Source organism: Lichenostomus cassidix, chromosome 7 (genome assembly GCF_008360975.1).
Source record: "Lichenostomus cassidix isolate B80296 chromosome 7, HeHo_3.0, whole genome shotgun sequence".
Lineage (NCBI taxonomy): Eukaryota > Metazoa > Chordata > Aves > Passeriformes > Meliphagidae > Lichenostomus > Lichenostomus cassidix.
Window position 1 is genome coordinate 2,883,995 of NC_139488.1, and position 27,851 is coordinate 2,911,845.

The 27,851-nt window shown below is 50.3% G+C and overlaps 1 protein-coding gene across 7 annotated transcripts; it reads right to left on the reverse strand.

Moving 5' to 3' along the window:
• MLPH (melanophilin) lies at positions 1–26,977 on the reverse strand. Of its 7 annotated transcripts, XM_085065777.1 has the most exons (17): positions 26,135–26,974; positions 21,965–22,186; positions 20,727–20,863; positions 19,236–19,274; positions 18,564–18,658; positions 17,734–17,862; positions 16,006–16,192; positions 14,637–14,797; positions 10,946–11,029; positions 8,899–9,090; positions 6,663–6,848; positions 4,706–4,861; positions 4,506–4,598; positions 4,224–4,289; positions 4,015–4,072; positions 2,346–2,443; positions 1–1,998 (listed from the first exon to the last, which is right to left on the reverse strand). In XM_085065777.1, exons 1-17 carry the CDS (start codon positions 26,242–26,244, stop codon positions 1,972–1,974), a joined length of 2,040 nt encoding a protein of 679 aa, XP_084921903.1. In that variant the 5' UTR covers positions 26,245–26,974; the 3' UTR covers positions 1–1,971. The 7 variants fall into 7 exon arrangements, with proteins under 7 accessions (XP_084921903.1, XP_084921905.1, XP_084921904.1 ...); XM_085065779.1 differs by lacking the exon at positions 17,734–17,862 and having other exon boundaries at positions 26,135–26,977; XM_085065778.1 differs by lacking the exon at positions 10,946–11,029.
• Positions 26,978–27,851: the final 874 nt, after the last annotated feature.

Genomic DNA, 27,851 nt, shown 5'->3' on the forward strand with positions numbered 1-27,851 from the left:
TGGTTCTGGACACAAAATTGGCTTTATTGCATAATTTAGTGTACATTTATCATAATCTCTACACAGGCAAATGGGTCAGGAAACCAGCAAAGAACAATGAGGGTGGCTACTGAACGATGCCTTGGTCTGCACTGCCGAGTTCCCCGTGAGGATTCCTTCACAGGGTCAGGCGTGGAAGGACTTGAGTCATGGCAGAAACCAGACAAGCAAGAGATGGGGTTGGGGTGAAGGCTGAGCCCTGATGCCAGAAGGGGAGTGCAAACCCTCTGGATGATCTTGGTGAAGCTCTGTTCTGCAAGCCAGAGAGCTGCCAGCCCAGCACTGAGGCTGGCCGAGCAACAGGAGATGGATCCAGTCAAGCTGCAGTGTCTGGGAGTTTCTGCAACAGCAGAGGTTTGCACTTACCCTTTTGAGCTTCAGGCCAGAAGGATTTAATTTTAAATCAAGAAACTGGTTTTGTTTCCAGCTGGGAAGCCCAGACTATGGGCTTGCAATGCTCTCTGGGATGACCACAGGACCAATTCGTAGGCAGTTAGCAGCCTCTACTACTACCAAAGCCAAAGAAATGTGTTACTTGCATAAGAATTCTCCCTACTGCTCATAATTAAAGTGGTTTTAACTCAGATGCACAGGAATTGCCTAATATGATCCAGCCTCGGTGGCCATGGAGGGGAAACTGTCAGCATTGGTCTGACATCCCTGCTCCAGCTGCTCCCACTTTGCCCACTGGAGAGGAAGGGAGGGAGGGAGGGATGGAGAGAGGGAGGAAAGTGGGGCCTATACAGGACAGGGACTGAGCAAAAAACCTCTTCCAAAGTGACCTGCAAGAGAAAGCAATCCTCTTCCCATCCTGATGCTCTGGTCAGGTTATGGATGTGGGGCTGGCACTGATCCACTGGCCTTAGTGGATGTGGAGAATTGAATGTTGGAAGAAAAAACCATCTTGGGGATTCTGGGGAAGGGTGATACCAGGAGCCCAGGGCCACTGCAGTCCTTGAAGGTCACCACAGCCCCTCCAAAGGATGGGATGGTCCTGAAAGGCTCTACAATGCTATCACCAGGGATAGGGGACATGCCCATGCACAAAGTGCATCTTGGCAGGGGCTGGCCCTCTGTGGAGCAGAGGAGCACCTACACTCTGCTCACTGGGGTTCTGTATCTTGCTGACACAGCCTCACGTGGAGCAGAGATATATGTGAGAGCTGGAAAAGCAAACCAATCCCCAGCAAGCCCTTCAGCCTTTCCTCCATTTTTCTTGCCACTGCTTCCCTCACTCGCACCCCCAGGTGGCCACAGCTGCTTCAGGCATGGTGGCAGAAGCCTCAGCGGGTGTTTGCACGGCCTGGGGCAAAGACCAAGAGCTGAGTGGGAGGAGACCAGTGCTGCTCTCATCCTACTTTGGTGCTCAGGGAAGGGGAGCAAAGCTCCAAGGGCCATGGCAGGGAATTGGGACCAGCACCGTGATTGCAAATCCCAGCTCTGGGATGCCTGGGTCCTTCTTCCACCTGGGGTACCCAAGGGCATTGCACACTCACTGCCAGCTCCTGTCCCTGCTCACCAGCAGCCTGGGAGAGAGCAGGGACAGGCACTGACAGCTTTTGCCAAGTCAGGGCTGTGTCCCTGCCCCTGTCCCTGTGCTGAATGACACAGTGACATCCAGCTCCTGCTCTGCACCTCTCTGGTCCCCTTGGCTGACCCAGTACCAAAGAGCTGCCCAAATCCAAGGTTTCATTCCAGCATCTTCCCATGAGAGCCCCTGGCCACCTTCTGCACCCCAGTGCCATGCTCCTCTCCTTGGCAGCTCCCAGCAAGGCCTCCTGCCCATGGTCTCTGGCTTCCTTTCTGTCCAGGGTTTCAGGGGAGAGGGGTTTGGGAGAAGGAGGAGAAGGTGTTGCAGGGAAGGTGGTCAGAGGCTTTGTGCTGAGGTCTTGCATCTTCACTGGAATGCAGGAGCAGGAAGGTCCCCTCTCCTCAGGACAGGTGGGTCATCACAGGCTTCTGCAAGGCACAAGGAGGAGAAACCTCAGCTCACCACTGTGCCCATGCCATCATGAGCCACCCCAGAGTGCTCCTTGTCCCCTCTTGCTGCCACTGCACAGAGCAAGGCCCTGCCCCATCCTGCTGCCTGTAGGATTCCTGCAGGCAGCAGGAATTCAAAGATGTACATCTTTCCTGGGGCTTGTGACACCCCAGAGCTCAGGGGGTGATGCCCAGGCATTCCTGCCCTCAGCAGCCAGCATGGTGAGACCAGCACTGAGAGCTGAGGGCTGCACTGGCTTGAGGAGAGCCTGGGGAGGCACAGATCCCCCTGGCAGCCAGGCTCTCCCACAGAGCTGTGTCCATACCGCAAAGAGCCTCTCCACCCTCCTGTTCTTCCCGTTGGGGTTCCTCTGCGTCAGCGAGCCGCGGTACACCGAGTTGCGGTTAAAGGAGTCGTCAAAACCTGCAGGGAGGGAAGAGAGGTGGGCAGCAGGGCCTCAGCCACCTCACCAGAGGTGTGAGTGACCCTCCAAGTCACTCAGGATTTACCAATCCCCTGCTGGCTGTGGGTTTGGATGCATCATGGCACTTCCCTCTCTGGGAAGGTGATGAGAAGCACTTTGAAATGAGGGGATGAGAGTTGCTGCTGCTCAGGTTTCCAGAGCACTGCCTGAGCTGGGCCAGCCTGGCAGCAGTGCAGTGCCAGGGGCTCTGCTCTGGAAAGCTCCATGGTACAGCAGAAGCCCAGCCTGTGAGGAGCTCACATTGCCTCAGCCTACAACACTCTCTTGACCTGTTAAACCTCTCCTCTCCTCTGCCACCACCTCCCACCAGCTGCACCTTTCCAGGCCCAACTTTCCAAGTCATTGCCCTGCCAGCTGGGCAGTCAGGAGACCAAATGACCCCCTGGCCCAGCCCAGGCACAGGGGATTAGGTTTGCCTGGTGACGTCTGTCCCCACTGCACATCCCTCTGTCTCCCTGCAGGGCTGACGTGGCCCACAGGCTGTCTTTATCTGCCTGCCCTTTGCAGCAAGGAGAGCAGATGACTCCTCCTCTGTATGAGGATAAGGGACCTTTCCACCTACCAGCCCCAGCTTGGGAAACAGCACTGTTAATTGTCTGTGCTGAATGGGGGAAATGCTATTCTACCTCTGAATTAAATGATCTTTCCCCCCTTCTCTCCCTTCATCTTCCATTATCTGGAAGGAGAGCCACTCTTTCTGCCTTTAAGCTTGTGAAGAGAGATAAGAGAGAAATAGAAAAGCAATTTCCTAGTGGGGCTCGCTGACATTGGTCAGGATGAAGCATTTCCAGTGATTGTCCCCCTACCACACAAACTGCTGTGCCAAGTTTCAGGTCACCATTGACTTTGAAGCTCTCCCAAGCTGCTGTTTATTCCAGCTGGGCCCTGGAGGGCCTCTTGCCTCCCACCAGGGACCGGTGGCTGAGTCAGGTGGGCAGCAGGGTTGAGATTCATAGTCATAGAATGGTTTGGGTGGAAAGGAACCTGAAAACCTCTCTTGTCCCACCCTGTCATGGGCAGGGTCACCTTCCACTAGACCAGGTTGCTCCAAGCCCCATCCAACCTGAAACACTTCCAGGGCTGGGGCATGCCACCTGGAGAAGGATACCTTCCCCGAGATGGCCAAGCAAGGAAGACATTGCTGTCAGAAACGAGGATGGGCTTAGGTGAGGCTTTGAGACCCAACAGCCCATGGGATGACACAGACAAAGGAATGCAGATGTCTCCCTGGACTCTGGGGTGGCTGCAGAGAAGTTCTGATTCTTGAGGGACTGAGTCACCTGAGCCTGACCTCTGCCCTCCCATCACTGTCCCCAGTCCTGCCTCCTTTCCCAGTTATCCACCACAGGTTTCCCCTGTGGCTGTCACACAAGAAGCACAGGGAAGGGGACTCCACTGCAGACACACAGCTGGGTGCAGGGAGAGAGAGGAGAGGATCAGCATCCCCCAAAACCCAGCCCAGCCCCCCACACAGGCCCCCATCTCCCTCAGACAGGGCCGTGGTCCTTACTGGTGATTTCCAGGGGACTGTTGAACTTCCTCCTGAACCTCTGCAGCCCGGGCATTGCCTGCAAGAGAAGGGGAGCAGCCTGCTGTGGGCAAGGGATGGGAGGGCAGAGGTCCCCACTGAGGCCACTGCTTTGAAGGCAGGCCCTGGAGACCCTGGTTGTGTCCAGGCTTAAGGCTGTGCTGCATGCACAGTCAGCACAACACACTCACTTTAATGTCATCCAAAGACTCCCCAGGACTGCTGCTGGCAGGACCAGGAGCATGGAGGAAGGCAGCCTGTGGACAGAGGAAGGGCAGAGGTGTCTCTAGGGGTGCAAGAGGAGGCAGACAGCTCGTTCTGCCATGGGCAGAGCAGCAGGCAGCACGGGGAGAGCTGGGCACAGCTCAGCAAGCCAGACAGCCCTTCCCAGCACCCAGGGGCAGCAGCAACAGCCCAGGGGAGCACATACAGCTCGGGGCTGGGACCTCACAGCCATCACCCTCCACACTCACCTGCACACTCGATTTTTTCTTTGTCTTTTCCACAGACTTCACTGTCAGCCCTGCAGCAGACAGAGCTGCAATTCGGGATTCGATGTCCGATATCTTTAGAAGGAGGAGAAAACACATACAGATGGTGGTTGAAGGACATATCAGTTGCTTTGTTTGCCATCACTGGCTGGGCAAAGCATCTCTCAGAGCCAGGGCCTCACCTCACTCTCTGCCTGCTGCACCTGAGCAGCTGCTGAAGCCACTTTGTCCTCTAGCTCTGAAAGCTCCGAGTCGGTGGTGCCGCTGTGCTGAGCCCCTTCCTCAAGCTCCTTCAGGGTCTTCTCAAGCTGGTAGGTCTTTCCAGCAGTCAGGTACACCTGAAATACAGGAAAAGGAAAAAAATCACATTGCAGAATTAACCTCTCTGGAGTTCTCTCCTGGTGTGACTGCAGCCCCATATGCAGCAGCTCCTGCCATTCTTTTTTGACTGCCTTCTTGCCTTGCAGCACAGACAGTACCAGTCTGACATGGCTTTTCGTCTCATTTTCTCCCTTCCCTAGGCTTTTGAGAGCAATTACTGACAGTGTGAAGTGGTAAGAGGCTCAGTGGGAACACAGGAAGGACCAAAACTCAGTGACCTGCTCGAGAAGCAGCAGCATCTCTGTGCAGTGTGCTCAGAGGGAGAGCAGGTACTGCACACCAGCTCAGGCTGCTATCCTGTGAGGGCAGAGTTGGGAAGGAGACAAGCTGACTTTCCAAATCTGCTCAGTCTATTTTAAGGGTGTCTGTGCTGCTGGGTTGCCTGGGAGCAGGGTCAGCCTGAACTTTGCTGCCTGGAGAAGAAGGGTGAAAGGATCTATCCCAATAAAACCACTGGTTTTACTGCCACTTGCCTCCTCCCAGGTTACTACAAGGACACAGGTCCAGGCAAGGCAGTTCAGGAAACATTAATACATCAGTATGCAAATACATCAGATGGTCAGATGTGGCCACTGTTCAGGTGACTGATCCCAAAATCTCAGCACTGCTACTGCAATTCCTGCTCCTTCAGCCCTCTCAGTTTCCCCTGGGCTGGGCATTGTGCAGAACTGCCTGGCAGGAGCCCTGTGCATGCACTGAACTACAGTCCATCCACCCAAATCTCAGCACCACATGTCCCAGAGGTCCCACCCATCCCAGTGCAAATCCTAAGGCCATGCACCACCCAGCCTGTGAGTCACAGGGATTTGTTGTTGGCCCATCAGACACTCCCAGTGCCCTCCAAGGTGGGTGGCATGCCTTGGAGTGGAGAACCCAGTGCCCAGCCAGCTGTGACTCAGCCAGGATCCCCGAGGGAATGGCAGGATGTCACACATCTCCCAGGGCCATTGTCTACCCTCCCCTGTCCCGAGCTGACAGCAGCAGCACTAGGCCCAAAGTTCACATCCCTCCCAGCCCTATCCTCTCTCTGGGGAGAGGGGGAACCTCAAAACCTTCGTGCATCCAACCCTCCTCTCCTGAGATGCTGAATTTGACCAGAAAACATCCAGGTGTTGCAGCTCCCTGCTTGTATTGATAGGCTTTCCCCAGTGAGAGATGAGCCACAGAGCGTGTCCTAAAACCCTGCTCCCCATTGCAGGACATTTCCTACAGCAAAATCTGACCACCCAGATGGAGATGCAACTCTCCTTTGAACTGTTCCTTTGGAGCTTGGTACAGGGCACTGTGGATGCAACCCATTTCCCACAGGGAATTAGATCACAGGGGTTTATAGTGACTAAAAAAGCTGTCAGTGCTTCAGGATCACACAAATATGCTCCAGCTGTGAACTTGTCACCTGCAAGAGCCCATCAGCCCTGCAGTCTGAGTGAACAGGAGGTCATGTTTGTAAAGCCTTTGACAAAACACAGTGCTGGAGGAGCTGAAGGAAGTGGTACTCAAGTTTTGTGGGAGCAGAGAATGCATCAAGTGATGCTACAGCAAGGTGGAGACCCCACACATCACCCAGGGTAACCAGGAACCAAGAAAAGGGAAACCACTAGACAAAACACCTGCTTTTGCTGTTGCACCATCATATAAAACCAGACTTTAATCCCTCTGCTGACCATCCTTCCAGTGCTCACCTACCCACTAACAAGAAATTTCTGGGTTCCTTTGTATTCCCACCCCCTGCTGCCCAAAAGCTCCGGGGAGCCTTACATTTTCCTCAAGTTCCCGGTAGGTTTCGGCCACCTCTTTCCCATCTGCCAGGCCTGGAAGCTGCCCAGCAGGGAGGGCACAGCCCTGGCTCTCTCCATGCAACGACTCCCACACCGCTTCCTCCGTGGCGTTTATGGCTCTCAGCACTTTGGCCGTGATCTCACTCAGAGCCTGAGCCGATGACCTCTGCGAGAGCCAGAGCGGAGGGTGGGAGGGGGGAAAAGATATGGATGTTATTTTAATGTGGTGGAGAAAACAACACGAGCCAGAGGTGAGAGGGCACCAGACCTCCAGGAGCTGTGGGGAGATGGAGGAGTGGTAATTAACAGGCTTACGCTGCTCCTGAAGGGCTCTCCACCAGGCGCATGAGTGGCTACGGCAGAGCTTTGATCTCAGCTCGTGCTTTCTGCAGTGACAAAAGAAGTCATCTCAAAAGGCTTGGAAAAGAGGTTATGGAGGGATGTTCCACTCACTGGAAGCACCTGGCCACCTGAAGGCCACTTGGTTACTCAGCAGTCAGGATCTAATTGCAGCATATTGCTTTACACCTCAGCGGGCCTGAGCAGGGATGCAAACAACTCCTTGAGTTTGTGGCAAAAGAATAATAACAACCAAACCCCATAAAATGATTGCACTGCCAGAACTTGGGGCTAATGTCCTCTCTTCCCACCCCAAGGTGCACTGATGGCAATAATGCCCCTAAGTGCTGCCCTTGGCTTGATGAGGTGCTCAACACATGTAAAAATGGGCTGAAGAAGCTCATCATCTCTCTCCCAACTGATAATTCCCTGGAAACCAAGGAGATGGAGGTGACTTATGTGCTGGTGACAAACAGTTGTGTTTACAACTTGCCATTTCCAGGCAAGCTGTCCTGCAGAGAACCAGCTAACTCAGTCCAGGTGATATTTTTATCATTTTATGGTGCCTTCATGGTACAGCAGAGTTTTTTCACATTTTCCATTAGGATCGTGTGCTTCCATCACAGTGCTCCCCCAGTTAGATTTCCTCCTGACTGGAGGAGACTCAAATAAAAAAATCCCTCAGAATCATGCAAAATCCAAACCTGGATCTGTTTTAAGTATAAGGAAAGTTGCTGTTAAACATCATCCACACTGACAGCTTTTAACCAAGGCTGGTCCAGCTACAGATATTTCTGACTCAACACTCCTCCCTGCTTTCATAGTTGGGTTGGGGGGGCAAAAAAAGTAGCAAATCTGGAGGACCCAGGCTTCATTTCATAAGAAACAAGAATTTTGCACTGATACCACACAAACCTGTTCGGGGTTTGAGCCTCCGTCTGCTGCAGATCAGCAGCTCACATGGGAATTAAGTCGCCTTGGCTCAGTGAGTTGCTACTTATCTGCACTTAATTAGGAATGGTTATTAAATGATGCAGATTGTTCAATCCATGAGAAGTTGTTAAGCCTGGCTGCAGCAATCATCTAAAGAATTCCTAAAAAGCAAAAAGGAGGCATCAAAGGATGCTGTGGGTAAGGATGCAGCACACCACCGATCCTGTGGCAGTGAGAGAGCAGCAAATGGAACTCAAACCCACCAGGTTTCGTGTTGTGAGGCTGAGGAACAAAAGCACATTAAAAGGAGGCCTTGTGACACAGTAAAAGAAGTGCTGTGATCCATCCTCCTCTCCCTGACCCATGTCCCCACGGGTCACCCACCTCTAAGCAGGGACAGGAGCCAATGCAATGCTGTAAGCACAAGAGATGCTGACCTGGCAGAGTGGAAGTGGGATCAGGGATTTAGGGACTCAGGAGCACTGACAGGTGTGGAAAAGACATTTCAGGCTGTAGCATGTGCCTGACAAAGGGTGCCAGTGCTAAATCATCACAAGCTCTTCTCCCACCCCAGGACTCTTCTCCATACTGACTTCCAGATCCTGAGGCAGTTCCTCTAAGCAGATGTGGAGGTTGTGCACCTCTCCATGACAGGCAGTAGCCTGCAAGACCTCTAACAGGCTTTACTTCTGACTCTTGGGTGAAACTGGGAGAGCCCACAAGGAGAAAGGTCCAGATCCAACACCCGGGGACTTCCCTGTCTTTTGATACTCTGTTAAAACAGGCAGCTAAGTCAGACACAGACACAGCCCTGGGAGGCTTTGAGGTGGAGGTGTGGGACAGAAGAAGAGTCACATTTTCATGGTGTAAAACCATAAACCACTGAGAGCAGAAGGAATCATGGATGCAGCCTGGAATGGTATGAATGGCAGGGCACAGACTACCTTTCGAACATCTCTGGCCATGTCATCGCTGGAGGAACTCATCTCTGGTTTCTTTGCTCTCTCCTTTTCTTCATGCTCCTCCTCCTCAGAAGAGATTTCTTTATCGCTGATGTTGCTGGCTAACTCCTCCAGCTTCCTCTTCAACTCCTCCTCCTCGGCATCGGGATCAGTGTGGGACTCTGGGGCCGGAGACTGAAGGAGCAGAAGAAGGGAATTGTGTGAGAAGGGAATTGTGTGAGAAGGGAATTGTGTGAGGCTCCTGTGGTGGACAGAGGGTCAGGCCTGGGTCCAGACACACTCACCAAGAGAGGAGCTCGGGCAGTGTGACCACAGAGGGACTTTGCCAAGGGGACTTTGAGCCCCAGCAGTCAAACCAGCTCGGGTCTGAGCAGAGCCCAGAGAGCTGCACTCCAGCTCCTCACTGAGGAATACAAATCCTCTACCTACAGAACCTCCATTCCCATTCCCCCCCACCCCCCAGAAGTTGCTTGTTTTTCCCTGTGGAAAACTGCCTTTACCCCACCCTTAAAAGGGCATGCCTGGGGGATTTGGGGCCAAAAACGACCACATTTTCATTAGGAACCACAGTGTGGCTGGTGGCTCCAAGGGCAGGGATGACAGCAACCCAAACATGAGGACCACCAGGGAGAGGGAAGCAGCCATGGGAATTGCCACTCCCTGAGGTGACATTTGGAATTTCTGGGTAATCTCATTTGCTATGAGAAACCACACAGCAAATTTCCCTGTAGGATAGATGGCACATTGCCACCCAGCCCCGTTGTTAGGTGCAATTCATGGCAGCTGGAGAAGAATCCTATTAAACTCCCAGGCGCTGGAAGAGGTCTCCAGAAGTTCCTGAACTCGCTGACCCTTGCATTAAGGTGGGAATACAATTACCTGAGTCATACCTGGGGGGTTTTGTCTGAGCTGTTTTTAACAGCCTCCAACAGTGGCATCTGCAGCAGACAATCTCTTTCCCAAGCAATCTATTCCAGGGCTCTGCTATCCTTTCTGCTGGAAAGCTTTGCTTTGTTGTTAACCTCAGCCTGTCCCACAGCTGTTTAGACCCACTGCCTGTGCTCTGATTTGCCCTGGATGTGGGAATAAAAGGTGGGAAGCTGGCACTGTGCACCTCTCCTGCTCCCTTGGTCAGGTTTACTGATGATCAGGCACTGAATGATTACAAATGTGGCCATCCCTCAATTGTGAATTTTAATTTAAAAAAAGGAGAAATGGCATAGTTTCATCTGTGCCTGGGGGCCTTCCCTGTAATTATCACCATCCATTCTACTCAGCCATCAGCTGCCAGAGCAGTGATAGGTTCACCTGAAGGAAAAGGGTGCATGGTCTAAAATTAGAAACCCAAAAATCAATGTTAAGTGGTCTAAGTATTCACAGATTCTACACTGTTGCTCAGCTCTAACTTAATTTAGCTGTTTTCTCCCGAGTTTGATGGCATGGTAAGACGAGGGCAGCCCAGAAGAGATACAGAAATGCTCCTTGACTCAGATCTCACAGTCACAATAACCAGGTGCCTTCCTCATAGGTACTAATTGAGCGTCCCATGATTTCAAATGAGCTGTCACAGCTCTGCAGAGACAGACACTCATTAGCAAAACTCCTGAAATTTGCACTTCATAAACTAAACTATCAGCCCAAACCCCAGTTTTCCTTGTGCAGAAGTGGCAAGGAAGGCTTGCACAGGGTCTAAAATGGGTTAAATTTGCTGCTGTTTCTGTCCTGCCATGCAATGTTCTCTAAGGCACTCCATCATCTGGAAGCAGAGAACAGCCTGCAAGGCCAAAACAGAGGATTAAACTCAAACAGCTCAGGTCATTGTGGCACTTAGGGACATGATTTAGTGACAGCCTTGGCAGTGACAGGCGAATGGTTGCACTCAGTGATCTTACAGGTCTCTTCTGACCGAAATATTTCTATGATTTTGCCTATGCCTTCAATGCTGCTGTTCAGAGAAGCCTCTCCAGCGGACAGGGGAAGGATCCAGCACAGCCCATGCTCCATCCCTGCAGAATTCCTGCCCAGTTACCTCGTCAGAGCGTGTCAGGATTTTTTCCTCCAAGCGGTTCAGCATGCGTTCGATTGCAGACATGCGAGTGTTGAGCTCATGGATCTACAGGAAAGGGGAGAGAGAGAGAGAGGGAGAGAGGGAAAAGAAGTAGAGAACAGACCAGCCACCACTGCCAGGACAGTGAGGAAACAGTGCAACCAGCAGAGGAAAGCAAGCAGCAAGACGCTGCCACTCTGGGCAGAGTTAAAAGACATTAAAAAATAATATCTTTTAAGTGATGTCTTTAAAATGTCAGTAAGCTCCAGGAGGTGCAGAGCAACCTTCAATCTGGAAAACTCCAAGTGATGCTGAACCCCCAGCACACCACAATTCCCAGCAAAGCATCTGTAGCTTTGTGCAGTGAAGGTAAAACCCCATCACCAATAAAAGCATTAGCCTGTAATAAAGCCATCTGTCTCACCATCATTCCCATGCTGCCCCAAATTCAAGTCAACATCAGTTTTCACTTCCTACTAACATGTTTTTCAAGCTGTAACCACTCCATCACACTCCTGCCAACACAGTGGTGGAAGGGAAGAGGGCAAGAATTTCCCAAGAAAAAATCCAAGTAGAAACACCAAACCTGAAAGTTTTCCCCACCACTCTGAAATTTTCTGACTTCTCTGTGCATTGATTCACCCAGGTGCTTGCCCCTCTCTTCTCCCTCATTCTTCTGACTAAAAACAGGGCATGGAGAGAATGGCAGAGAAATAAAAGACAGACAAAATCTTGAAAATCAAAGAGAAGTTACTTTCTGTGCTCAGGAACCAAGACAAATCTTTGTGGTGAGAGTGGATTTGGATTAGACATTAGGAGGAAATCCTTTCCTGTGAGGGTGGGGAGGCTCTGGCAGAGGTTGCCCAGAGAAAATGTGGCTAGCCCACCCCTGGAAGTGTCCAAAACCAGGCTGGACAGGGATTGGAGCAACCTGGGATAGTGGAAGGTGTCCCTGCCCATGGCAGGGCGTGGAATGAGATATTTTTAAGATCCATTCAAACCAAAACATCCCTGTGATCTATGATTACTGAAGCTCGGGTTCAGTAATCAAAGTAATTAAAGGAAGCTCGGGTTTTTTCCCTTTAGAAATTGAAGTTTTGCTTTCTTTGGAAAAAACCCAAGTCTCTCTCCTTTGATCCAAACAAATAAAACACAAACAATGAGAAATACTGCCTGGTTTATGACACTACCAGTGCATCACTGCTGCTCTGAGTGGCTGCTGCCCATTCAAACGGGAACAAGCAGCAAAAGCAGTAAGCAAAGGTGGTAACAAAGAGATGTGAGGGGTGGGCTTTGTTTTTATACCGGTTTCCATCCTCTCACTTAGTTTCTGTGCTTGGTAGCGTTTGATTAATTAGACCCTCACAACGGCTAGGGATGATTGCATCTGCTTGAGGGAAGATGAATATAAAAACCTGGCACTGTGGAGAGCAGAGCACTGTCATTCCCACCCCCAAAGTGCAAACATCTCCAAGCAGCATTAAACCCACAGGCAGGAAGCACTTCAGTCCATTGCTAAGTGGTTTTTCAGTCCTGTCTGAGGCCTGAGTCTTGCATCTGAGTCTCCCAGTGACAATAAAAAGCCTGTCATGGCCCATCCACCTCAGAGATGGTGACAAACCAGAAGTCACCACTGCTCTATCTCCATAAGAAGAGGCTGGGAGAGATCAGAGCCTAAAGCACAGGCTGCTGTTAATCAATACTAATTGATATCTACCAGGATAGGAGCTGAAGAGCTTCATTCTCCTTTCCCATCAGGGCTAGCTTTCATGCAGGGCATGTCCCCATCAGGGACTGGACTTGCACCTCTCTCAGCGTGACAAAGTGTGGCAAATTGTGCTCTGCATTAAAACATTTAATGGGATTAAACTTAAGGCACAGCCCATAAGGTGGGCATCAATCTCTCAAATACCCAAGGCCTCTAAGAGAAACTTTATGTGTGTAAAGAAGAGGAACCAGACAGCATCAAAGCTTGGGGAATCCAGAACCTCTGAGCTCCCCTGAGGTACAGCAGGATGGCTTCTGGGGACAAACTGGGTAAATTGGAGCTATTCCTTGTGGCTTGGTCCTGTTCCTACCTGACTTCTAAAAATCTAAAGGCAAAGACCTGCACAGGTACCAATTCAGAGCTTCTTTTTGTGTCTCATCAGGTTTAAGTGCTTTTTTAAATAGATTTTTTTTAAAGTTTTGTTCTAGAACCTTTAGCTCCTGCAGTCAGAGGACTAAGGAACAGCCCCTGCTTTAGTTACCAGAGAAGCATAATTTCTTGTGTTTGGGACTGAACCCGGCATCCTCTCTAGAGCTAAAGCAAAAGTGGTTTCCAAATCAACCTTAATTTTGACAAACTTGTCCCTAAAGTAGTTTTAGGAGAAGAGAGTTTTCATCTGTGTGGTCAGAGAGCTGAGTTTTCCACCTCCTGAAACGTTAAGATGCTAACAAGGTTTCTGCCAGGGCAACACTGCATTTGAAGCCAGACTGTGGGATTCAATAGAGGATCAACAAACATGATTCTGCAGAGCTGGGTCTCTCCCTGCCGGGTGAGGAGCAGGCTGGGTGGGAGGATGGTTGCTGGCTGTAAACACATCAGCAGCACAAAGGGCAGGAAGGATGGGGAGCTATTTAAGCTAATGAGCAACGCTGCCATAAGAGCAAATGGGGGTAAATTGGGAGTGAGAAGATGCCTCATAACCATTAGGGTGACAAGGCTCCACACCAGCCTTCCACCACAGCTTGATGTGAGAGCTTACCCAGCTCCTGGAGGAAGTCATGGGAGGCGTTGGTAGGGATTTGGCCCCATTTCCCCACTGCACATTTCATGCCTAATGCAGCATGGCCTCGTTAAGGACACCCACTCCAGGGCTCTCCCATTTACTGCTGGCTGAAGATGGAATGGCATTTACTAATTAAAACAGCTGCCCACAGAAGTAAATGGCAGAGAGAAGCTTTCCCTCTGGGGGCACACGAAGTGTGGTGCCCAGGGATGGTTGTGGTCACAGAGCTCACACTGATTACCCAAAAAGGGGTGCAGGACATGCAAAATACCAGCTGTGAGACTCACAGTTGATTGTGCCCCTGTATCTGTAGCCAAACACCACCCTGCATTTTGCTGCTCTTGAGATCTGAGGAACACTTTACCATCCTCACCACCCACCACAGGCAAAGGTGGCACCAGGAACAGCAGGTGCTTGCTTGGCAATTAAAACACAAGTTTAGACCCTGTTTGATACTCTTCTTTAGCCTGTTCCCCCCATTACCATCACTCAGGAGAGGTATGTGACAGGTCATCCTGACCCAGTCCTACTGAGGTAGGAACACACTGCAAAGGAAGAGAAGGATCTTGGTTCTTATTAAATATCCATTCCCGGATTATTAATAAAGAAATCATTCAGTTAAAGAAAGCCTTTTTGGGGACACAAGGACCCACAAGCAAAGTAGATCAATAAGGACACGCTGGAAAAAGAGCAGCAATCAAGGCAGGTTTGTTACTGCAATGGTAGCATGGGCAGAGGGAAGCACCAATCAATGCCTGATTTTCTTTTTTGCCATGACTGGAAAAGCACACCCCTGTTTGCCACTGGTGCTTCTCCTCTCCTCTGAACCACCCTGCACTTCAGAGGCGACAAGAGGGCCTTGTCAGGCCACAGGCCTGGTCTGCCCAGAGGCTGTTTGATACCTGGTTTGAGGAGTGGCTGATGTTCTCCTGGGAGGAGGCTCTGTTGCGGCGTTTCCCGTGGTGGGATGGGTAGGCAGGGAACTGAGCTCCCTTCAGCTCCTCATCCGAGGTGTCCATGTCTGCCGAGTACCTGGCCCGGGGTGGCTCATTCCAGGGGATGCCTTTGGGGAGAGAAAGGTACAAGGCATTCACATCCTTCAATTCCTTCCTGGACATCCTTAAGACAAGCAAATAATGATGCATTTCCCTGGATCACACTCTCTACCCCTTGGCAGGAGGTGCTTCTGCAAGCCAGATCAAGGTCAAGGATGGCTGCATCTCCACACACTGTGCCCACACAGCACCAGTCACAGCAGGGTCCCACACAGGGAGCACCATCCTTGCTGTCATACCCTCAACAGCCAGGCCCTTCACCAAAAACCACGACTGCCTTCTCGGTTTTGTAGGAACCCAGGCTTGGACACTGCCCTTTGTGAACAGCCCAGGTGCTGGAAGAAGTTTGGGCTCAGGCTAGAGAGGTACCAGCCTAGGAGAGAGCATTTAAAAAGAGTGAAAAGTCTCCTGTGTAAAGGAGAATTTCAAATGTGACAAAAACAATGAGAGAAAATGGAATTAACATGCCAGAGGACCTTTGCTGCTGTGTTGCTCCAGCACGACTTGGAGTGGGAATTTAAACAGCCATGTTAAGGTCTACCCAGCATTCCCAATTGTCCTGAAAATACAGCCAGGCCACTGGAAACACAGAAGGAAATATTCTACATTTGCATATGCACGAGCCAGTATGCAACCCTCCTGGCTCTGCCATCACTGCAGGGAAAACAGAGGGTGTAAAAGGCAAATTCTACCTCTTAGAAAATATTTATAGACTCACAAAACCATGGATCATTTAGCCTACCCATGCACCCTGCCCAGCTACAAGGATGCCACTTAGCAACCTCCAGTTCTTGCCTCCAAGTCCCCTAAAAACTCAAAGCTTTCTGCACCCACAACCTCCTTTGCCAAGGAGTTGAACTCCTCTGCCTCTGCCTGCAGCAGGAAGCACACCCTGTTATTTCTAATAGGGTCCATTTAATTGGATCTAATTCCACCCTGGAAAACACCAGTAGGTGTGAAAGGGATGGACACCTTAAGAATAACCCCTTTGGCTTTGGTGGGAACAAGACCAGCCCTTTACAACTAAATAACATCAGCAGATTCTTTCATAAGAAACATCACTTTTGCAGATGGATAAATTGTGCTGAGCCTCAAGCCTCTTAGTGGCTTTGAGGTTGTTCAGAAAAAAAAAACCAAAGACATTTTCACTTTGGTGCAACTGTTGCAGCCATTTGTCCCAGGAGGATACAAGAGGAACCTGGGCAGGGACACCCACCAGGCTTTGGGTTTCTCTCCAGGCTCCTTCTCCGTGCGTTGACAGTGAGCCGAACCTCTGTGCTGAAGTGCTGCTCCGGAGCGCTCACGCCTGGCTCCTGCAGGACATGGTGGAACACCAGGTCTGCATCCGTGATCCTGGACTCCTGGGAGCCATCTTCAGCTGAGTTGGGGAAATCTGGGAAGGACTGACAGTTGAGGATGCTGCTGAGCAGCTGCCCATGGAGATTCCACTTGTGACACCCCACCTGCTGTGCTGCCTCCAGCTCAGGGCCCCCCAAAGTAAGAACAATGTGCTTGGGGAGCTGTGGCTGCCCCATACTTGGAAGTGTCCAAGGCCAGGTTGGACAGGCTTGGAGAAACCTGGGAAAGTGTCCCTGCCTATGACAAGGAGTTGGAATGAGATGATCTTTACTGTCCCTCCCACCCAAACTGTTCAATGATTCTACAACTCCTTGTCCCTCCTGACCTTCACTAAGACTTCCTCTCTTTATTCTTCAACATATGCATGTATTGACTTTTTATAATGCCAATTATAATTATATAAAATATAAAAATTCCTAATAATCCCATTTAAAGGCTTTGCCTGGCTGCTGAACCCTGAGCAATACTTCTCTTCACTGCCAGGGGGCACTGGTAATTTTTAAAAGTTCCTCCAGCCAGGCTACAAATCCCTCTGATATTTCAAAACACCGTCCCCTTCTATTTATTCAAACAACCACCCCCTCAAATTTACCCTGATTTGCAATTGGTAAATCCAATTCGACAGAGGCCAGCCCTCACACTGAATTCTGCTGAAAAAAGAAGGATCTAATTATTTCCCCCAAATTCTAATAATTTTATGTGGAATTGTGCAGATTTTTTTTTAAACCTTTATTACAGATCTCAGCACACTCTACTTTTATCCATCAATACTGTTTAAAGTATCAAAGCACCATTAGAAGGAAGGACCTGTTTAATGTTTTAAGAGGAGATTCCACCAGGAAAGCTTGACCTGAAGCCCCTCAGGCTAGAAGTCCTTTTACCACACCCAGGGTCACCCCATCTGTGTTCCTCCCCAGAGATGGAAGGTGGGGTTGGTCGACTGCTGGCCCTGGGTGGCATCACAAGGCATGGCTCACTGCGCTGTCTGGAGCTGTCTGAGTCTTGCTCCTGGCCAGAAGCTCTGGATACTAAGGCATATTTAGTCTCCTGCTTAGAACTAACCAGCATTCCTGCAGTTTTTGCTCTCCTGGTGTTCATCCCTCTGACTGGCTCTCACTCACGCTGGCTCTGTGGGATCCATCTCAACCTCACAAAGGCTGCATGCCTCATGGAGCTGCTGCCCAACTGTGCCCAGTGCCACCACACAGCAAAACCAGGGAGAAAAACCTGATTTCATTGAATCCCTTGAGCACCAAACTCGCTGGAAACCAGGGTGTGTCCCATAGCCTTGGGACAACACAAGAAAAAGATTGTCTGCAGAGAGCAAGCAAAACTCCAGGGACATGGCCAGAGAATCTTTTGTCTCATCTTACCACTCATCCTCTTGGATCAGATGCCCTACTCCTGACTTGCCCTGAGGCAAAGGACTTCAACTGGAAGAAGAGATTGCAAGCAGTGATGGGGAGCAAGGATTGGCACCATTGCCTCCCAACACCAGCTGAAGGAGGTTTTGAGGCTGAAGGAGCAGTGGCAGCAAGGAGAAGGAGGAGGAAAGGAAAGGAACCCCCCAGGAGTCTCCCAGTACCTGGAAAGCATCCGGGCTGCTGGCTGCTGGAGAGAGCTGCACAGACTGGCGGCGAGACTGAGCAGAGTAATCCGAGTCCAGTTCAAAATCAAAGGGGTGCACAGACAGCAGCCGCTTTGTCTTGCACATCTTTAGTGTAGAAAGTGCAAGAAAGGAAAATCCAGTGTAAGACACAGCTGACCTTCAGGAAAGGGGGAGGGAGGCCTTTGTCTCCTTAGTTTGCCTGAGTTTGCCCTGCTTTTTGCAGAGAGAATTTGGTCCTGCTTGAAGGGAGCCAGGTACAGCTTGTGCTGATGCTGAAGGTAAGGAAGAGTGGATTCCTGATTTCCACAGCCTCTGGCTCAGGACTGCTGCCATAAGCAGAGAGTGAGAATCTCTCTGCTGGTTTATAAAGGCATTGTGGGAAAGCTGAGCCAGGTTACAGCTCAGAGAGAGCTCCAGGTGATGCTTTTGACTCCTGAAGCATCTCCCCATCTTCAGAGAAAGGATGCTGCAGGCAGATAGTTCTAAATATTTGGGAGGTCATCAGTAAAAAAAACCAAAACAGGTGGGTTCTCATTATACAGGTAAGGAGCTGGGACTTTTATATTAATTTATGACATTCATAGTGTTAGGGGTGAGTCTTTTTTCCAGAGCACAATGTTATGATGTTACTGACATGATTGTTTTTACACAAACTGGGAGAGGAGCTTTTCTCAGAGAAGGAAACCAGAGACAAAGGTCCAGGTTTGAAAATGGCACAGAAAGCCACCACCACTGCTACCAGCACCACCCAAGGCAGGCCAGGGACACAGAGTGAGGCAGCAGCAGCTCCAGAACCAAACACTTACTCTGCTGTAGCGCTCTGCTTCAGCTCCACGTAGGACATTGTCTTCCTCATCGCTGTCATCCCCAGCGTCACAGCTGGTGAGCAGCTGGCACTCTCCTGGAGGGACACAGGCAGCAGGTGAGTCTCCACCCTGGTGGTCACCCCAGGGCACCTGCAGAAGCCATGCTTCTTATATGGGGTCAACAGGTCCAGATTGGAAATAACTCCCCGAATTTTTTTCCTGCAGACACCCACTTTTAGTACTTGATCTTGCTAAGTTCTAATGATCTGGCCCTCTCATTCCAGAAGGCCACCCCTTCCAGATGTGCACCATCACAGATGTGGAGGTGAAGGGGCACCTACACCACAGAGAGCACCCCGAGGTCCACCTGGGTGACTCCAGTGGTTGAAGGCTCCAGAGCTATTCCTGATTCCCATCAGCCAGCTCCTCTATTTACCAGTGACCCATAGCTTTGAGACAGTGAGTGCTTGCAAACTTCAAGTCTGGCATGTAACCACAGTGCAACAGCTGAGCACTGCAGTCTACCTCCAGTGCAGTGTAGGAATGTTTTCCCTGGACTGACCACTCCAAATCTCTCCAGAAGAGCTGGGGTAGGGGAGTGTGAACACAAAAAGTCGTTGGAAACCTTGCTTGAACTGCAAGGCCTCTGCTGCAGTCCTCGTTTTTACTTACTGTTAATGTCTGGCAGGCTGTAAACTCTGTCATGAAGACCTAAATGAAGACAAAAATAGTGGTAAAAAGAAATCATAATGTTTTCCCCCTGTTCCTTGAGCAGAGAGCAAGACTCAGAGCCATGGCTAATTCTCATTCTCTAGCCCATCACAAGAAACAATGGTTAAAAAGGCTTTTTAGAGAGAACAAAACAGACACTTGGAGACAGGACTTGACTTTTAAAAGTCAAAGAGCTGCTTGCCACCACTTCCCCAGGCTGATGCAACATGCCTGGGAGCTACAGGGGAAGGAACAGCCAACTGCAGATGGAGGGAGATACATCCCAGGAGGAGATTCTTGCTTGCTCTAGGGTCAAGCCAATTCACTGGTATTAATGAAGTAATAAACAACAAAATCATTTCCCTTCGAAAAAGGCATCAGAATCTCAATTTAAAGCAGCCCAAGGCGCTGTTACTCTCATGCTTGGTTGGGTTTTTGTGTGCTCTGATGCATTTTCGGTTGAAACAATGCATGGATTGTCTCTCACTCCATTAATTTTTTTTCTGCTATTTCTGCCATGAGCAGCCTGCTAAAAGAGTGATTGGAGCAGCTGAATCAGGTCATGTCAATGGTATGTGTGCAAACTTTTCTGTGGCTCCTCAGCATGGGAATAAACTCCACATTGGGATCTAAAGAAACAGGCCATGGAGTGCAGGAGCTCTGTGAATGGCAGCTAGGAGCTAGTTAGTAAATAATGCTGTATTAACATCATCAGATATTTTATGCACTCTTGGACCAATATCAGAAATATGGAAGGTCCATAAAGCTCTGAAGAAAACAGTTGTGATGACAGGTAACTCACTACTTTTGACACATCTTTGTCAGTGTCAGGGGATCATCAGATCAGCTGTAAAAGTCATTAGGTCATGGGGGAAAAAAAAAGAGTGCTGGCTTTATCCTGCAGGTTAAACTAGGGTTAATTCCACAAGCTCTGTGATGAAAAGATCAAAAATAAATCAAAACAAGAGCTGCAACTCTTACATACTTACAAACTGCAGGACATTTGTAAAACTAGTTTAAAACTAGACATGAGACATTAGGAATTTTTTTTCATTGAAAGGGTGGTCAAATACTGTCCAGAGAAGTGGTGGAACCACCATCCTTGCAAATGTTCAAAAGCCATGTAGATGTGGCACCCTGGAACATGGTTTAGTGGTGGTCTTGGTAGTACTGGGTTGGACTGGATGATCTAGAGGTTTTCTCCAATTTTAATGATCCTATATTCTCAAGTCTGTGATAAAAACTTGGGACTTAACAGTAGAAAAGCCATCAAGAACATCTGCTCTGTGTATGAATGAACAACTCTGAACCTCTGCTTTCTCCTTGAGATATTTTGAACAGTCTTGGTACCCCACAGCACTCGGAGCAGTATCAGCACCGCTGCACCTCCTTTGGTGCATCCCAAGGTGGTGCAGCACAGATTCCCCACGTGCAGCAGTGGCCATTGCTCACCCAGAAATGCAGAATTCAGCCCCTGGCCTGGCTGCAGCCTGCCATAGAGGGACTGCAGCACCTTGGCACTTCCAAACCTCTTGAAGCGAGAACGCACGTGTTCGTAGTACCACTCCAGGGAGCCGATCTTCACAATCCTGCCCAAACACAGGAGGAACATCCAATCAGCTCATGGTGAGCAGAGCCTCACCCAAAAAATGGTATCTTAACAAAAACACAGCATGTTTTCATCTAAAAGGATGCTGAGTTCGGGCAACTCTTGTTGAGCCTCATCCACCTTGTCCCTCAGCCTCCCCCAGAGCAAACCAGTGAGCAGTGGTGCTCCCAGGGGTTGATGTGACATATATGTTAGTGACATGGACAATGGGATTGAGTTTGCTGGTGACACCAAGCTGAGTGGTGCTGTCACACGCTGGAGGGAAGGAATGCCACCCAGAGGGACCCTGACAGCCTTGAGAGGTGGAGCCGTGAGAACCTCATGTGGTTCAACAAGGCCAAGTGTGAGATCTTGCCCCCAGGTTGGGGAAATCCCAAGCAAATATACAGGCTGGATGGAGCAATGAATTGGGAACAGCTCTGGGGAGGAGGAGGACTTGGGGCTGCTGGTGGGTGAGAATGTTGGCAAGAGCCAGAAATGTTTACTGGCACCCAGAAAACCCTTTGTGTGCTGGGCTGATCACACAGCATGGCCAGCAGGGGAGGAGGGCATTCTGCCCCTCTGCCCTGCTCAGGTGAGACCTCACCTGCAGAGCTGCCCCACCCCTGAGGTCCCCAATAACAGGATGTGGAGCTGCTGGAGCAAGACCAGATGAGGCCACAAAGGTGCTCTGAGGGCTGGAGCCCCTCTGCTCCAGAGCCAGGCTGGGAGAGGTGGGGGTGTTCACCTGGAGAAGAGAAGGCTCTGGGGAAGCCTTAGAGCCCCTGGCAGTGCCTAAAGAGGATCCAAGAGAGATGGAGAGGATTACGGATAAGGGCCTGGGATGACAGAATGAGGGAATGGCTGCCAGAGGGCAGGGTTAGATGGGATATTAGGAAGAAATTCTTCCCATGAGTGAGGCCCTGGCACAGGGTGCCCAGAGGAGCTGTGGCTGCTCCATCCCTGGAAGTGTCCAAGACCAGGCTGGACAGCTTGGAGCTTGGAACAAGCTGGGATAGTGCAAGGGCAGGGGGGTGGAATGAGATGGACTTCCAGGTCCCTTCCAACCCAAACCATGGTGTGATTCCCTGAGGAGCAGTACCTGGAGAGGCGGCAGGGGTCGCAGACCCAGCCCTGCTCCTTCTTGTTGTAGCGGCTGCAGTTCTTGCAGGTGTAGAAGTGGCAGTCGAGGCACTGCCGTTTGCTGTTCAGCAGGAACTTGAAGGGCTGCAGGCAGTGGACACAGTGAGTTTCATTGAGGTGGGACTGATTTGTCAGGAACTCTCTCTTGCTGCTCTCCTGGTCGATCTTGCATTTCAGCTCCCTGCAGACAAGACCCCAAAATGCAGGGACTTGAGTTTGTTATCGTCTCACTGCAAACTCTCACATGGCAAAGCCCATCATGCCATAATCATTTCAGGAACGATTTTCCAGGGAACATTCCGAGTCTGCAGCTTGTGGAAACAGCTGTAGGGCAAATCTAATAAATAACATATCACGAGTTAAATATGCTAACAATACAGTGGGCTCCAGATTCAGGGGGGTGACTGGAGTTTAATATTAGATTTTATATTAGGATCTTCTGAGTTGGAAGATTCAGAAGTTATATTCTGAATATAACTGAGTTATATTAGTTAACTCTGAATATTCTGAGTTGGAGAGGACCCACAAGGATCATAGAAAAACCCCCAACTTGATTGTGCCAAAACCTGTCCTATTTATTTCACAGAGGGTTGATCATAAATGCTGGGAATCTCAAACCCTCTGGCTGTATCCCAATCTGACACAATCTTCAAGCCTGGAGTCCTGCAGGGAATTAAAATCTTTCTGGAATTCTTAGTCAAAAAAACAAAATTTAAAAAAAAAGAATAAAAGAAATTTGATATTAAAAAGGATTTAAAGGGGTTTTAATATAGTCCTCCAGTGCTAAAAATTCAGCAGAGAATGTTATTAAGTGATGTGCAACAAGGTTCTGGCTGTTCAGAAGATGCAGCATGAGGAGATGCTTGTGACAATTCTGTGCAAGGGGAGTGCTTTCCAAGAGCACCTTCTCCTGGCAGTGCCTCCCTGCAGCCTTCCTTCACTATCCAGACCTGGCTGCTAGAGCAGATCCCCATGGAAAACAGTGTCTGCATGAGGCTGAGTCCCCAGCACCAGCTGAGGTGCCTGCCAAGCTAGTGGGGCCCCTTGCTCTGCCCAAAAGCTCTCTGTTTGCTCCCCGTGCCACGCACCACCCTCAGGTATGTTTGCCTTCGGGGCCATGGCTGAGAGGAAAATGTTTGACTTGTAGGGAAGGTCCTAGGAGGTTGTTTTCTCTCTAGCCAGGGTTAGGAAGCTGTGTTTTCCAGAGTAGAAGTCAGCTTGGGTTAAAAGGCTCAAGCAGTCAGGTCTGGAGGCTGCTTCAGGATCACAGTGTGGACCACGAGGCTCTGGTGATGCCCCCAGTGGCGACGCCAGGGTGACCACAGCAGGAGCCTGGCTGGCCCTGGCAGCAGTGGTGTGACTGGCAGTGGGATGGACAGGCACGTCAATCAAGCTAATCTCTGTTTAACCTAATCAGTTTGCACATTAGGGCTCAGCTCTTGACTTCTTTTCCTGAGGAAGAATTTTCTGGCCAGCTGGCTGCCAGCACACCACAAGACACATTTTTTGGTGTCACTCCTCTGTTTGTAGTCACACAGGAGTGACACCAACTTGCTTTTACATTTGGGAGATGTAAAAACCATTATAAAAACAGAAAACTGGGCATCTGGTTTGTACAATCAGCCATCCACCATCCCAGCAGTGCTTTGCACAAACTGGTGCAAATGTCCCAGCAGTAAATTTAAGAGGCTTCTAGAAAGAAACCCTCAAATAGAGAACCCTTGAGTTGGACTCAGCACTCCTTTTCCACTCCCGTGCTAAGGCTGTTGCCAGCAGGATCCAATCTTTTTTACTGGAACTGCTTTTTCTGGTTCCCAGAGACCGGTTGGATCCCTTCACCTCTCCTCCCTCACCCACCAGACCTGCCAAAGGAAGGACGAGTCTCAGCCAAACCAGTTTAAAACCCGCAGGAACCGCATGCCTCTTGTCTCCTCTTGCTGGCAGGAGCACCAGCCAGCCCCTTCCCTGCTCTGCTCACGGCAGAACGAATAAATCCGTGGTGCAGGGATGCCAACTGCAGCAGGGTTGGACCTACTGAGTTCCAGGAGAGATGCAGGGAGCCATCCCCCAAAAACAGGGCTGTGGGCATGGATGTTTCAGGAAAGAATCAGGGAGAGACCCCACAAAATGGTCATTATTTACTTTTTTGGGCAAAGCATTGCCCTCACATGCCTGTGCAGTTTGTGTCCAGCTGAAGCCTTTGTCCCTTGCTGGTGAATAGCTTCTGTCAAAAACAAAATACAGAGAAGCAGCAGAAAGGGAAGAAAAAGACCAGGCTGAGGAGGGGGGTCAGGACATTTCTTCAAGGCTGGCAGGTTGAGACAAGCCCAATGAATAGAAAAGTAAATGAACAGAAAAGTAAATGGGGCTGGTCAGAGCACAGGATGAATGGCTGCAGGGTCTCCCATAATGTCACATCATGTCCCAGCTTGTTACAGGCAGAAAATGCTCCTGTAGCTCCATGTCCAGCATGTAGGAATGTGGCAGACTTTCCCAGACTGGTGGTCTGGTCTGTAGCAGAAATTATTCAGAAATCATAGAAATTTCTGTAGTTCAGAATGGTTCGTGCCAGCCCTCTGCAGGACAGGAACAAACACGAAAATCAAAATAAAAAATTACGGGAAATAATACTTAGTGGGAGAGACAGCAGCTGGGTAGAAGTGTCCTGAGACCTTCCCCCATCCTACATCTCCCATAGCATGGCACGCAATTTGGAAGCTTCCTGGGCATCAGAAAGGACCTACATAAACCAGTCTGGCGCCAAGGTCAAGCAGGGAAGGAATTCACCTCGCCCAATTCTTTGCTGCAGGGCACAGCAATGTAGGTCCCCACCTCCTCCCTCCAGGCCGAGCTCAGATGCATCACAAGGGAGACATTCACCCTTTGCAGGGTGATAATTTTTTTAAATACCCCTGTCTGATCTCCTTCCTGCTCTTCAGAGCTACCAGCAGAGGAAGGCAGTAGATGATGATACTGAATTATCTCTGCCTCCCACGCAGGCTGGTTTTTCTTAAGCAAAAAAAAAAAGTAATCAGGGGGATGAAAAATATATGACTGAGAGTTTCTTGTAGCTAATGGTGTATACAGAGAGGCTGCCATGATGGTAAGGGTTTGGGGGATGCAGATATCCCAAACCAAGAAGGATGTCCATCACTCCTCACCTTTCCTTTTGGATCTGATAGAGGAACTAATGAGCTCCTGGTCCCCAGGCGTTGTTGTGGTATCACCACCAGCCCTGGTTTACAAAATTGGGAGCTAGGAGGGTCTGAGAGCTCAGTGGGAGTGCAGCACTGCCCAAACCCAGCCTGGGAGCATGGACCATCCCCCTGGGATAATAGGAACTTGCCCCCCTGAAGAGAGTCACTGCAGCTTCTTGAAATATGTTAAGACATTACTAAGCTCAGCGTCTGATGTAGTTCGTGAACAAAACCTAAACTCCTGCGATTTCTCATGCTCAAAATTTAATCTGATCTGACAGAACTTTTTTTAAACACCACTTTTGTTCAACGCCCTGTTTATAAGGACTTAGAAGTTAATAGAATTTGCTGCGCCAGTGATTTTCGATCTTTTCCCAATCTGTGGGCCCCTAAAACCTTCCCAGGACAGCACAGCCCCCTGTATTACATATTTAGGGCTACTAAAATAGGCTTACTACTAGTAGTAGGTTTACTACTCCTCTCAGTTACTTTTCAAGATTTTTCAGGGATCTGCGGACTCTGAGGACCCACTGAACAACTCCTGCCCTAAACACACGAGACCCATCACATGAAGCAAAACTCAGGGAGCCAAATCCCATCCTCCGCTCCAAGGTGAGGTCTCCCCTCGAGAGCCCCACCAGCCTCAAGCCTCACAGAGGCATTTCCTGCTATTTGTCCCCATAAAATGCCGCGGTGTCACCGATCCGCATCGCTGCCGATGGCACGACGCCAGTTTGCACCTTTGCTGCCCGAATGCGTCACCTTGCCGCTGATAACGCAATCTATTAACCGTGTTTGACTTTCTCAGCCCGGTCTCCTGCCGTTCCTCCTCGCCCACAGCCTCAGCACGTTGTTTTATCCCTACAGCCCACCGCGACCTGCAGGTCTGGTTTGCTTGCCCCCAACTCAGGGACCGCAGAGCAGATACTCACTCCAGCCGTTCCTCTTCTTTTTTGCGCAGATCAAAGTCCCGTTGAACGACTTCCCAAACGTGCTTGGCTTCTTCATCGGTGAGCTTGGAGAGGTCCAGCTTCCTGCCCATCTCGGCGAGGGTTGAAGCCGATCCCGTTAGTCGCTACCCCGAGAGCTCGCCGTCCCGTGCCCTGGGATGCTGCTGCTGACGGAGAGGGAAGAGCTCAGCCCCACCTCCGCGGCTGCCCATATAACCGGGCAGGGGCAGAGCTGCGGGCAGGCCAGCCGGCTCCTGGCAGCACCGCAGCCGCTCTGCCGGGCGAGCCTGCCCGCGGAGCCGGCCGCCGAGCAGGGCTGGCACGGTGCCTATCGGCTGCGGGGACTCCTCGCCACCAGGGAGGGTGGCCCTGCCTTCCCCCGGGGTCCTGCCCGCAGCCACAGCCGCTCCAGACCTCGTCCGCCTGGCTGGGGCTACGGGAGATGTTTACTCCCTCCCTGCTTGATGCAGGGTGTGCGAATGAAAGGGGAGCCTCAAACGCCTCCCCGGGGAAGGCAGGCCACGGGCTTTGGGAGGGAGCCGAGCATCCCCGGGAGGAGCTGTGCCTGCACACCCGGGACGACCGGCTCCATCGCCGGGGCTCCTGCCCCACCGGGATGCTCTGCTCCCCCGCTCGCTCTTCTGCGTCAGATCTCGTTACACAAATTTTGCCCCCACCGAAAAGTTTGTAAGGAAAACTTAAGAGCATCTGGCTTTTCCCCCACACCGGAGACTGGCGTCCCGCGTTGCTCTCACAGCAATTTGGGCAGCTGAGCTTTGCTTGTGGCAAACAGCTTAATTAGGACGCAGCACTCCCCTCGTTTGCCGTGAGCAAGAAAAGACGGTTTGACAGGATTTTAACAAAAGTGCTAAACACACCACATAGCCTAAGAGATATAAATTGCAATATATATCTGACTACCAAAGCTGTTCTCTTGATCACTCTAAACAGTGTAAACCACTCCCTCAGTGTCTTAGGGATATTAAAATAAACCCATTTCTCATCTTCATCAGAGCAAATATTGATGCTACTCACATTTTTTTTCCTCCCTGACAGGAATGTAAACAGGGAGCAAGACGACAAGACCAAAGAGAGAAACTATTCTGCCTGGTGGGACTAAGATCCCTGCTGCCCACCCAGAGGAACAGGGAATTATCCACCCTGGTAACTCACTTGAAACAAAGATTAAATTAAACTCCATGAACAGAGCCAGAAAAGCATTTTGAAACCAAATTTGGATGGATTTTGCACAGAAAAGGTGATGACTACAAATGCAGCGTTTGAGCCTGGATATCGGGAATTCATGATCTTCTCTGGAAGCCAGAAATTGATTTCCAGCTCCTCTTCCAGCGGAGCTCCTGTCCCGACAAAAGCAATCGGTTTATTGGCAGGAGCCAGACATCAGTTGGGCAGGTCCTTATGTAAGCGTGTTTGAGAGCCCTTGCGCCCCGCTGCACCCGAACAGGGAGCGGTCAATAGCTACTAATTAACATCACAACCAGACCCTGTTCAGGGCCTCCCGGTGCGACCATGCCAGGAGCTCCAACCGCCCCAAATCCCAATACTTTCTCCTCCAAAAGGATAAAGAGGTTGCGTTAAATCAGGAAGATGCGGCCTGCCATGCAATGAAAATGTGAAAAATGCAAGTGTTCAGCAGTGCCATTATATCCTAAAAAGTGCTGTCTTGGCCAGAAAACCA